The 12908-nt window shown below is 40.5% G+C and overlaps 2 protein-coding genes across 2 annotated transcripts; one reads left to right on the top strand and one right to left on the bottom strand.

Annotated features, from left to right (window-relative positions):
- On the top strand, window positions 1-2710 carry dlx1a (distal-less homeobox 1a). The gene is made up of 3 exons (XM_020521252.2): window positions 1-633; window positions 960-1159; window positions 1864-2710. The coding sequence occupies exons 1-3, from the start codon at window positions 324-326 to the stop codon at window positions 2113-2115; spliced, it is 762 nt and encodes a 253-aa protein (XP_020376841.1). The 5' UTR covers window positions 1-323; the 3' UTR covers window positions 2116-2710.
- Window positions 2711-9030: 6320 nt separating this feature from the next.
- dlx2a (distal-less homeobox 2a) lies at window positions 9031-12501 on the bottom strand. Its single transcript, XM_020521251.2, has 4 exons — window positions 12441-12501; window positions 10607-10926; window positions 10294-10478; window positions 9031-10053 (listed from the first exon to the last, which is right to left on the bottom strand). The coding sequence occupies exons 2-4, from the start codon at window positions 10920-10922 to the stop codon at window positions 9745-9747; spliced, it is 810 nt and encodes a 269-aa protein (XP_020376840.1). The 5' UTR covers window positions 10923-10926; window positions 12441-12501; the 3' UTR covers window positions 9031-9744.
- Between the last annotated feature and the right edge of the window lie 407 nt (window positions 12502-12908).

The following is a 12908-nucleotide window of genomic DNA, read 5'->3' as shown; positions in this document are numbered from 1 at the left end:
AATGCTGAGAAACTCTTTGGGCCCATCTGTCTACATGGTGTCAGGCCCCTGGGTACTCTTGGCTCGGCCAATCAGAACGGCACGTGGTGAAAAGGGACCTATCAGCGAGCTGCATTCCTGAATATTCATTAGCTATCCAGTCAAACCTTTCAGGCGAGTTAGTGTGTATTCACAGCATCATGCCTCGACTTTGTCAACCCCAAAACTCCATTTTCTTATGAATGGAGAGTGAAAAAAATCAGATTCGCTTAAATTGGGATCCTTTTCGGTCGGTGGGAGTAGTGGAAGGAAAAGAAGTGAAGTGACAAGCTGGGAGGCGAACGATGACCATGACTACAATGTCAGAAAACCTCAACAGCCCCGTCTCAAGTAAAGCAGTTTTTATGGAGTTTGGGCCACCAAGTCAACAAATGTCGCCTCCCATGTCTCACGGACATTACTCCATGCACTGTTTACATTCTGCCGGCCACTCTCAACATGACAGCTCCTACAACACTGCTTCATCCTTCTCACGGTCTCTGGGCTACCCCTATGTCAATTCAGTGAACAACCATTCCAGTAACCCCTACATCAATTCAGTGCAATCGTACCAAAACAGCTCGAATCTGGCACACACAAGATTAGAGGACACAGGTAAGAACAACAGAATCAGTCAATTCCTAAATCCTGTAAATTGCTGTAAACTCCATGAGGAAGTTTTTTTTTTCTCCCAGCTGTTTTTGAACAAGCCCGGTGAGGAAATTTGTAGAACAGAAGTTCGCATCATTCTGCCTCTGATCTTTGTAATTATTTATTGCGTAATGCTATAAACAATGCATGCAATTATGGGTAATTATACGTAAACCATCGCTAGTAAAAATAGACAAACTTTTAACTGCTGTGTTAAATACGTTGGTATTCTGTTGTAGGTAATTATATATTGGATTTGCACTGCTATGTCAATTTTTTTCCCCTTTTAGGAGCAGAATCAGATAAAGGTACCGTGGTGGAGAGTGGAGAAGTCAGGTTTAATGGGAAAGGGAAAAAAATCCGCAAACCCCGGACCATTTATTCCAGCCTACAGCTGCAAGCTTTGAACAGACGGTTCCAACAAACTCAATACCTGGCTCTGCCTGAAAGAGCCGAACTTGCTGCTTCTCTGGGGTTGACACAGACACAGGTAACAGAGATATTAAACTAAAATGCAAAGCACCTCTGTTCGTCCCATTCGTTACATCGAATAAAACACACTGCCGAGCAAAAACCAGGTATCGGTAACATAAACCCTGGCAACTTCACTTTAACGCAGAGTTCACGAGAAATATAAGCCAAAAGAGCAAAAGTGTGCGTTACCAGGCATAAATCCAAGTATTTGTTTACACCAGTGGAAGTTTGAAGCGTTCCAGTAAAATGCAACTCAAATCCTTAAAATGACACAGATATGACGGGACGGTTCACTTGCACGCACCAACTATCTGCTCATTAAAAGGGCATGCAGTATGGATCGTATATCTTACACCAAATTGTTTGAGAAACAATTTCAACAAGTCACCACAAGAAATGCGTCATGTTGCTCAAATTATAACATTATAATTATCTTCTGTTTTCTGAATCGTTGTCCCCGTTTAGAAGAGCTCATCAGTGTGGCTGACTATGACTGCTTGGTAAAAGGGGGTTATTTTTAATACTTTGGGATTATTTAAGGTAACAAGACATAGGAAAGAATATGTTCAACGCCACTAATTATAACCTTTCAAAAATGTGTCAGTTTAGCATTTAACTTCTTGTATTAAACTGTTTATAAATATATGGATTTATTGGAAGTCTTGACCCTTTTATTCTTTAAAGTCTGAATGCTTAAAACATGTCTGTTATATTATGCAGGTAAAGATTTGGTTCCAGAACAAGCGTTCTAAGTTTAAAAAGCTGATGAAACAGGGTAATGGTGCATTAGAAAACAGCGCCCTTGCTAATGGTAGGGGCTTATCCGGATCCTCCCCTCCAGTTCCACCCGTCTGGAACCCCTCATCTGCCGGCAAGAGCTCCACAGGGACCCCGGGAAACTACATCCCTAGCTACACATCGTGGTACCCTCCAGCGCACCAGGAATCTATGCAACAGCCCCAACTGATGTAAGATAACCACCCTCGCCCTGTTTAAGCAAGGACATTAATCCAAGAAAGCAATTTCTGAAGTGCACCATGCCCTTAGCAGACACGCACAGATGTGATGCGGAGCGAGTTCCCAATTCTGCCAGCTGACAGCTCGGCGAAATCTCTCTCAGATCCCGTTTAGAACAGACCACCAGCACCAAGACTCTTTGGCGTAATCCCTGGGACAGTTAAAAAGCCTTTGTTACAAATTCCTTGTATGCATCCTACTCCAAAAGAGGCAGGCTTTGTATCCCCCTTTAGGATTTTAGGTCTGTAATCTGAAGACTGGTTAATGCAGCGCAGAATTCACAACAGCAGGAAGTTCTTACTGCACGCGGTCACGGTTTTTGTATATATTATTATTTAAATATGTTGCACAGATTTAGCGTTTTTTTTGTTTTGTGTGGAGTGTACATGATACATTGTGAAATGGGATCTTAATATTTACCTGTGAAATGGAAACGTGATACTGAAAAACACTGTGTCTAGCGTTCTAAATGTAAAGGTTTAGTTTTATATTGACGATGTTAACTTATTGCTTTGTATCTTTGAATCTTTGTAAATATATTATAAAGTCCATTCAAGACAGTAAAAATATGATTTTAAACAGCAGCTGTTACATTATCAAAGTCTCCGTGTGCTCATTCTAGGTGCATCAATACAGAACTGTAGGGAATTCATGGCAATAATACATTTATTATCATCACACTGATTGCAAACCATCCATCTTCTCCGCTTGCATATTGCAATTACTAGACAAAGTGATGAAATCTCACCCCCACTCTGCGGATATCCGGGAAATTGAATGAAGTTTCCAGATTCTTTGTCGGACGCCAGCAACTCGCATTTTTGTATTTAAAGGCATACAGGCCCGCGGGTTATCCTAAAGTTACTCTCTGAATTTTTACCTCGTGTGTAGTTTCGTTGTACGTTACTTGCTGGATAGCTCAAATGAAGAAGTCTAAGCTATTATGCTTCCAAACAGTATAATTTCGCATTGTATCTGACCACCCCTACTGCTCCTGGTGTGGGGCCGGATTATGTTGTTACAGTCAAACGTTAGTTTCAGTGTTGCGTCTAACCTATTCTACTTTAAATTGGACGCAATTATTTTTGCAGCAATTAAAGCACTTACTGCTTTTCAGACTTGTCTATCGCTCTCATACGCTCTTTTATATATTTCTTGAGGCGCAGTAAATCTCTTTTTCAGCGTTGAATGACAGGAAGCCACTACTGTGTTAACTAAATAATGGGTAAGAGAAGCAGGTGCTGCAGAGGGGGAAAAAAACCCCTGCGGTTTGTTCAGAGTAGCTAAAAGCGCTGTCATTTCTGCAAGAAACAAATTGGAAACTTCAAAGGAACTGTTCTTTGGGAGATGATGGGCTAACTGCGCTTTTTCAGCAATCTGTCCCCGATTCGCTATCATCGTCTTTGGAGAACTCGAAAAACACCAATATCACCGAAACTTGTGACCTTTGAGATGTCGTTCAATCAGACCATGTCTCCATTAATCTTCTAACCCCACTACTTCCAGATATATAGCTACTTCTATTAGTATATGCCTGTGTCCATACTATACAGGCACACAGTATGTGCTTATCGTCTATGTACACGTGAGCCAATTATCCCAGATCACAACCAACTCGTGCCCAAAGTCTCCTGAAAAATACTGAAGCAGCGGTACTGTACAAGGTAAACACGTACACGAACATGTAGAGATTGCGCGGCGTTTTGTTTTTCTAGAATAATGTACAGGCTTAGATAAGTTTTGCGACAGCATTTTGCTGGTGAATCCTAGTGCATACTACAAATGTATGGAAGCGGAACACTTGGCAATCTTACATGTTTTAATTTAAAATAAATTGATCAGCTCTTTGGTTGAGAATGTTACAAAAATTAAAAGGCATTGAGCGAAATCTAACGTCCAAGTTTTGCCAATTATACCTTTGGGAAAGCTAAGATCTGCAAAGTGTGGTGCGTAACATTTTGTACAAAACTTTGCTGAAAACAAGCTTGCAGTTTAGCGAACAACGAATGAATGTATTCTGTCAAGAGCCCCAAATGCGCATACAGCTGCAACGAAGAGGCTCGGCATTATTGCACTGTATTCTCTACTTGATTACAAGCCGAGGCCATCAAACGGACTATAATTACAGTAATTTTGGGTTTATTTATTCTAATGTAGTTTCGTATCATTGGGGTAATTATGGGCAATTTTTTCGCCCGGGGAATCTTTACATTAACAAAAGAGCTAGCAGTGAAAGCCAAATTTGAACAGCATTGAAAAAAGAAGCACTAAACTAAAATAGGTGTACTTCCATCTTTGAAATTCCGAACTACATTTGTCATGAGGTCTGCAAATTGCATGCAGGTGTATAGAATTGTCATTAGGAAACTCTTCAAAATGACTAAGACACAATGTTGGAGTAATGAAGGTGAGAATAAAAGGAATTGCCCAACGAGAGCTCTCTCTCCTCGCCTACTGATCTTCTACCTACAGTGCCTTGCTTTAACATTTAATGACCAAAGTCATACAGATGGCAATCTAGTTGCAAAAACAAGCAGATAAACATTATGTAACATCCTATTTAAAAGTAACTGATGTGTTACTGACGCGTATTTATAATTTGCGCAACTGGAATTCGTGTATCTATCCCACGTTTTATTTTTTTCATTCGTATTTCGAATTTTTAAGACATCTCCAAATATTTTGGTTTTCCTTTCGGTCCCTGGAGGGGAGAAATCCATTGACAATCTACAGAAAATTCCAATAAGTAAATTCTGTTTTTAAACGGATAGCAACATAACCAAACAGTATAACCGTGGTACCGTACACCACTAAAGATCATTTCAATTCACATGTTAAGAATGACTGTTTATTCTTCCCAAATATGCCATGATTTTAGTGTGTTAAAGACATGTTTGTTCGATATAAATCATATATGTACCAAGACGGAGAAGACGGCTGTTTCGTAACATGTAGAGACTGTCAAAATAAACACGAATTGTTCAAAATTATGAGTCAAATTGTAAGAAACTCTTGTAGAGTCAAGTCTTTGACAGTATTTGCTGCAATTAATATTACTCCAGAATCTTTGTTTTAGTTAGCGGATAGAAGTCGTTATCAGAGGAAAAATAAATAAATCAGCGCCTTCATTCATTTAGTTAACGATTGACAGTTTCTAATCATGTTAAATATCTTAATAATACGATTTAGTTGCATACTGTCACCACACTTAGTTTTCGATTTCACACGAACCGAATTTGACCAGAATTAGCCTCAACACAAGAATGTAATCTTTCAGTGAGCCCACCTGTTTACAACGGTCCAGTTCATTATACGGACCACACTTTTTGCATGCTGTTTAAACGCACTGACTAGAAATCGTATTTTGTACCCTTACCTTGATCTTTTCAGACAACCTGGTTGGTTTTTACTAAGTCACGATATCAGGTTTTGCTATTAGGTTAGGAAAAAAAAACCTCGAGTGCGTGCATTTCTGCCAGTAGATCCACTAAAGCCTCCACTAAACGGCTCAAAACCAGGATGCGGCTGCCGAATATGACTGCATTTCTGCTATAGCCTCTGTCTTTATAGCTGATGAAAAAATTGCAGATTATTAGCATAAATGTTTACTCTTCATTACGCTGATGACATTCTGCTCTCGAGAACTTGGTAATCTTTCGAAATTATGAGCAATTTTTAAAAAAATTTAGAGCACAGCGTTTACCATGCAATTCAAGCTATTCTGCGTAGGCTCCAAACGGATATAATTATCGAGGAGTCAAGATGTTATGCTAAAACTATGCATTGATATTCCCGTTTATTATGTACATACAACTTTGACAATGTTGATGCTTGAAATAGCAGGAAATTGTCTTGCGCAAAAATTACAGTCCATATTAGGACATCTGAAATTGCGAAGAATTATATAGTAATTGCAGGCTTTCAGCTCCGAGACCCAGAAAGCTCAAACTCGAGCAAATGTGGATAAAATTGCAGTTGTGTTTCGGTGCAAAGTTTAGAGAGGAAATTCTAAAATGTTCTAAATTGACTATTCAGGATTCCGGAAGTGACTATACCACATGACATAAGATTGAGGGCGCGCCTGTATTGAACAACTATTTGAACTTCTTGTAATATTTCTTTCCCACTCATCAATGGAAACCCACACACACAATCTATAGATAGGCATAGATTTGTCAGCTATCAAAAAGGGGTCGGGCTGTCTGGGAGTGCGGATATCCCTAGTTATACCATCCCAGGGGTATTCTTGTAAGAGTCTCAACGTGACAGCCCGAGGGAAGGACATCTTGTAATGCAGTAATCACTGATAAAAAGGACAGCTTTTATTTCTCAAAAACGGTTCTACTTTTAATAGCCACTGGTGCCTTGTCGGGCGAGAAATTTCGCAGATTTTCAATACAACGGAATTGATAACCAACTCGTACAAAATATAAAAGACTCATTCAGTTGATGTTTCCTGGAACGGACTGATGGTCCTACCTTATCATTGTTGATAAGATCTACATAATGGGGCACAACGCGCTCATCGCTCTATACAAGGTCGATTTTGCAAATCAATTTTACATTTTGTTCGGCTGTAATAGCAAACCGAATACCTCCAAGAAATTGTTTTTTTTCCTGTACTTGTGTACAAAGGCAGAGCCCCTTCCATTACTTATAAATAATTGTTAACTCCATTGTGTAGCAACCCTTCTTCAAATACATTGGATTCCTCGCGGAAAGTAATCGAGAAACATTCTTCACATCTGAAGGCAACATTATTAATGGGCTTCTACGCAGTCTATTCCAAAAAAAAGGAATGCTTCCCGGATGTTGTACAAAGTGCAAAATCGAAAAAGTGTTATATTGACTAATATTCCTGGTCTGACTCTAGTCCCACATTTGAGCTTTGCTAGTTTAAATAAATGGTTACTAATTAGCTGAACACTGTTTTAATTCTACTGCTTTATATTTCTAATAGAAATGGTCCTGTTTCTTAAATAAAACACAGACGTCTCGATTACATCCATATGCATTAAACCAAACAGGAAATTATATTAAGTGAACGTAAACGTTATTCAGGGGATCCTTTACTTCAGTTATTTCTGTGTTATCTGGTCCACTGAAAGGTAATCGAAATGAATATTCTAAGAATTATGTTTTAACTCACAGTGGAGACCCGTTTGAGAAATCCGTTCAAATCAAGTTAAACTGAAACCGCTAAATTTGCTAGCATCACGGATTAGTTAAAAATTAATTGTCTATTCTGTCCGGATTTTCCAGCATCCAGACACCGATCCTAGTTACTGGTTTGCTTTAGTTTTGACAGAAGATACTGTTAATGTGCAGTGGAGAAATGGAAAATGCATTAGTCCCCTTGCACACAAACGTTTGGATATTCCACAATGAAACATGATAGACGCCGGCAATTTCAATGTTTCATCATCGAACATCTCGGAGTCGTCTCTGCGCAAATTATGACGGGTTACCCTTGATACCATGATGCTAAATATCCTGGTGTTTCGCAAACTATACAACTTTGTTACACAGTCGATAATTTTAATCTAGGGGTTCGTTGCATAGATTTACATTGTGATTCAATTTATTTCCAGTTCGTGTCATGTACATTGTTTCAGTGTTGTACATGATGATTTCAAGCCCCATGAAAATGACAGCCCCTATTTCAGGCAGTGTGCCGCCAATCAGATTGAATCAGTGGGGTTTGTGATCGCTTGCAACAAGAACGTACATTGCGATCTTGTTTGAATATATACGACTATTCTTTGTGTGTGTGTGTGTTCTGATCGACTTTAACATCCGAGAATCGTTTATTTCCCAACAGCAAAACCTCTCAAAAAGACAACGCTCCAAATGGATCAGAGACGTCTGTTTCTGTGCTTTCACTGTTACCGCACTTAAAAGTGGTTTGCTTGGGGTGATTGCAGCCGGTTTGTGCCTCTCGTGGTTAATAAAAAAAATCTATAGAGAGGACTTCTGTCTCCAGTTTGTCTACTCGCTCCTGAGCCAAACTTGCCTCTCTAAGCTCATATGCCAAGGCGCTTTGCGTGCTTTTAACAACTAGTTTAAACTTTTCGCCCGAGGCAAAAGAACCGGGCCTGTTAATCACTCGCTGCATGCAAGTCCCGAGAACAGAGAAGTTGTCTTGTTAACAAAAGTCCAGAGGGCGAAAACTTTTTAAACGACTTTGTCATTCATTTAATTTCAGTGACAATGTCAAGTCTTCTTCAAGAATCTTTCAAGTAATGATCATATACATAAATTATTCAGTCTGGGCTGAGTTGAAAAGTTGCTTCCAGCGGCCGGCGAGTTGGAACTAAAATATGAAAACAAGACGCCGTCCAATCATACAGTATTTCTGAATGGTGTTGTTTTGTCTGAGTGTTAGCCCAGGAATAAGAGCAGTAACAATGACGGTATTAGCACAACTCTCGCAGGCTGTTACCATCAACACTACCCGTAGCACATATCTAAAACTGCTCAGAGTACAATTCACATAGTACTATTAGAAAAATGAAATACTCTCTCCTTAACAGGCCATTATTCTACTTCCAATGGGGTCGCCAACAGTTACGTCAGAGGGAATATTTATGAGAGGAATAGACCCGGCGCCAGCCCTCCGGAGGGCAGAGCAGGTTATAATGTTGACAACATGAAACTAATTGATGCATGTCTGCGCGAAGCCTTTGCCGGCGAAACACATACACATTTTTAATCTGCAAAACAAGTATCCAGTTGTAACAATCCTCTGTTCTGGCGCCTGTACATTACCTAATTGCACCCTGCTAAACTAGAGCGCTGTACGTCTTTTCCAAACAGCAGTATCTTAGCTGGTAAACACTTGGATAGTATTCCAATACAATCTGGTTCGCATATCTCTGATCGTTAAAGGCTGTTTTTCTTGGACATTTCAATAAAGCACTCAACTAAAACCAAATGAGAACATTTTTAATTTAAAAATGGCTTTACTCAAAAGTTTGTAATTAAACTAGCGACATAGAAATAACAATTAAACAATATTTATTTAAATAATATATTTCTTTTCATAAAAAGCAACACTGTAAAGAAGTTGTTTTATAGAATAAATAAAGAAAATAGTTATGTTTCCAAATCTATGACTTATGGAAAAATCAGTAGCACAATTTAACTCATTGCCCAGAAGACTTTAAACGTAGGATTGAACCAACAGATACATATCAACAGTACAGTAACTCAGACATCATTGGCGCAGCTACATAAGGAACACAAGAATATCATGGCTATATCACAACAAATAATCCAATAGATGCACATTCGTATTCAGGTCGTTCTGCACGCAAGGATATTTACAGATTATGTTCGATCGTCTACACAGCGAATTTTATTAACGACGAGGCATTGTAACAGCGCTGAACTGTCTGCAGTTCAGAAATACCACACAGTTCGTTTGAAAACATAGAAAATGAGGTCATTTGCAAAGGCACCAGTTAATACAAACGTTATAAAGGATGGTACTGAGTAATTTGTTTTTGTTTTGTTTGAAACACTTGAACATTCCCTGTCATAGGAAGTCTTTCGACAGTCTGTCATCTAAGCGGGCTGCAGTCCTCAGTATATTGCCCCTGGGTTGATAGTGGGCTGATGCTGAAGAATTGGAGTTGACTGAAAATGTGAAGCACTATTTGAACCAGGATACCAGGAGTAGTTTCCTATAAAAGCGGCGGCCGGGCCGTTGTTCTGTGCGATTGTTGAGTTGTTGCTGACTCTCTGGTGGGGAGAATAATCCCATGCTATCGAGGATGGAGGAGAGCTGCGAGGTGGAGTCTCGCCGGCACTTGGATTCTGCTCTTTTGACATTTCTCCGTTTTTCCACATTTTCTTAAATTTAGACCGGCGGTTCTGAAACCAGATTTTTACCTAAGTTTCAGAAATGAAATGTCAGAAAAAGTTTGACGTACATTTACATTGCTACAGACTAGACAATTTAGTATAGCCCGAACAAAGTAGTTTAACAAGTGACAAACTTAGAGAAACTCGGGACGCCAACTCTGATTAAGATTTGACGCAGAAATTTAATGTAAACGCTTTCTTAAAAGTAGCAGCCATTAGAAAAAAAACACGCTCTATTGCTGTCTCCTTCATGCTGTCTAGTCTTACCTGAGTTTGGGTAAGGCCCATGGAAGCAGCCAGCTCAGCCCTTTCTGGCAAAGCTAAATACTGCGTCTTCTGAAAACGTCTCTGCAAAGCTGCTAGCTGAAAGCTGGAATAAATAGTTCTAGGTTTTCTAACTTTCTTTGGTTTTCCATTTACTATCCTGATTTCAGGCTCGCACTCTTCTTTCTCTGAAAACAACAACAAACATCGATTTTTCGACAACAGAAACATTTACAAGTTAGGAACACACACACACCCCCGCATAAGTCGGCACTGTGTAAATGAAGATCGTCGTCTTCACATGTTCACAACTCACCGACATCAGTATTTGCAGGCGAATTACTTGAACCATAGGGGCTGTAGGAGTTGTAACAATTTGTATAACTAATTTCGTAGGATTTGGCACTGTACGAAAGGTTGTTCATGTTACCAACATGGAACTGGTAGGAATTCAGCTGTCCATAAGGTGGCCCGGCGCAGGGACCGTGCTGTTGCCCATTGTAGTAGTTGCTGTCAGTTGCAGTAGACACTGGCAAATTTGGAGACTCCTGTGACTTGTGCATGGTGTGATAACTCGAGGTAATTTGGTTCGAATGCATATCTGCAGCAAGGCTGTCAAACACTCCGGTCATTGTTCTATAAAAACAAAACACAAAAGTGGCAACTATCAGCTCAGAAAGACGTCGGTGCTGATGAGGAAAGCATGCTGTTGTGGGACTGTAATGAGGAGCTGCTGCACCCCCTGCCTGCTGCACCGCCTCGCTGCTGATGTTGTTGTTGTTGTTGTTGCTGCGACTGCTGCAGCCTCGCTCCTCACCAATTGTCTGCAAGCTTCCAGCGCCCAGCATTAAAGCCGCTTCACGTGAGCCTGTCGTCACGTTGCTAAGCGGCAGCCAATGAGCAGGCGAGGTTGTGCCGGGAAGGGGCTGGGGAGGGGACGGTGGCCTGCTTGGTGCTGCTCGGTGGAACTGGCGCGAAGCTGTAGGAGGCTGGCGCACGGCGAACAGTGTGGGCCAGGCCGTAGCCACGTTTCTTCAGGGAACCACAATGACCGCCTTTGTCCTCCCCCTCCCCGTTCACCACTTACCATGTGTCTCGTTCTATCTTGAAACCAAACGCATTATTCCGCGCCCTATGCTGCTACGACTCACCAGATGCTTTTGAAAACTTGGAACAAAAACTTGTAGATGAATTGAATTTAATATCGTTCATGAAGTCGACGTCGAGATGGTCAGAACTCGAGCCGAATAATTCAGTTGGCCTCAGATAGTTCAAGCATCGAAGTGAAGCTGGGAAACCTCCTGCTGTAAATGAACATGTTACAACCCTTGAAGATATACAAGGTGTAGAGCTGGATGAACACAGCAGGCCAAGCAGCATCAGAGAAGCAGGAAGGCTGACGCTTCGGGCCTAGACCCTTCTTCAGAAAATGAAAATGCCGGCCCATCCAATCTCTTCTCTTCGCCAAAATTCCCAATTTCTCCCGATGTCTTCGTAAATCTCTTTTGTACTCAGTCTACCGGAATCACGGCCTTCTTGAAATGTGGTAACCAGAAAACTCTTGAAGATGGCCTTTCTGCACATCGTGGGCCTGCTGTAGGAAGTAAAAATTGCATGGCCTAATCTAATCAGCTCTTTGCCCACAGTCCGAAAAGCTGACATTTCAAGCGAATAGCCAATTTTTTTTTAAAAATGTGATGCGTATTTATGTCTCCACCACCGTTTCAGAAGAGTTCCAGACTCTCACCACCCTCTGTATAAAACAAATTTCGGTAAAATCCCCAATAATTCTTAAAATAATTAGTTTCAATCAATGTTTCCTGGTTTTGATTCTTCTGATGGGGATATGCACTACCTATCCACCTTTTCTGGATCCCTCATAATTCTATACGCCTCAATTAAAATCCCCCTTGGCCTCCGCTCCCAAAGAAAACAATGCCGGCCTATCCAATCTCTTCGCTAAAATTCCCAATTTCTCCCGATGTCTTCGTAAATCTCTTTTGTACTTAGTCTACCGGAATCACGGCCTTCTTGAAATGTGGTAACCAGAACTGCATGTGGCCAGTACAGTTTTCACATAACCTTGCTCTTAAATTCTATCCCGCGTTTAATAAAGGAAAGTATCCCACACAGCGTTTTAACCATCTTACTTTCATGTCCTGCGACCTACTGGGATCTGTGCTCACTTATACCAAGATTCCTCTGTTCTCTCCACACTTTTCTGGATCTTTATTATGCATTCCCTTGATCCCAAATGTATGGCCTCACATGATTTGCTGCTTTCCTGTCCACCTGACCAATCAACTGATCTCTTCTTGGTATGTACATTTTCCCTCTGCATTAAAACGTAGATTAAAACATTGGTCATATCATCTGTAAACTTCTAAATCATACTCCTTATATTTAAGTCTAAATCCTTGAAATATATCATGAAAAGTATGAGACGTAATACTGAACTCTGCACAATCCCACTGAAAACAGGTTTCCAAACAAAAATAGTTGTTGACCTTTACCCTTCCTGCAGCAATTAATCTTAGTTCCAGGTTGCTGTTCTCCTCTGAATCTCATAGATTTTTCCCGTGTTGATCGGTTTGCCTTGTCAAAATTGCATACTGCTC

This window comes from Rhincodon typus, chromosome 7 (genome assembly GCF_021869965.1).
Source record: "Rhincodon typus isolate 14 chromosome 7, sRhiTyp1.1, whole genome shotgun sequence".
Taxonomy (NCBI): Eukaryota; Metazoa; Chordata; class Chondrichthyes; order Orectolobiformes; family Rhincodontidae; genus Rhincodon; species Rhincodon typus.
Note: the sequence above shows the minus strand (reverse complement) of the source record. Positions and strands in the feature narration are given on the sequence as shown.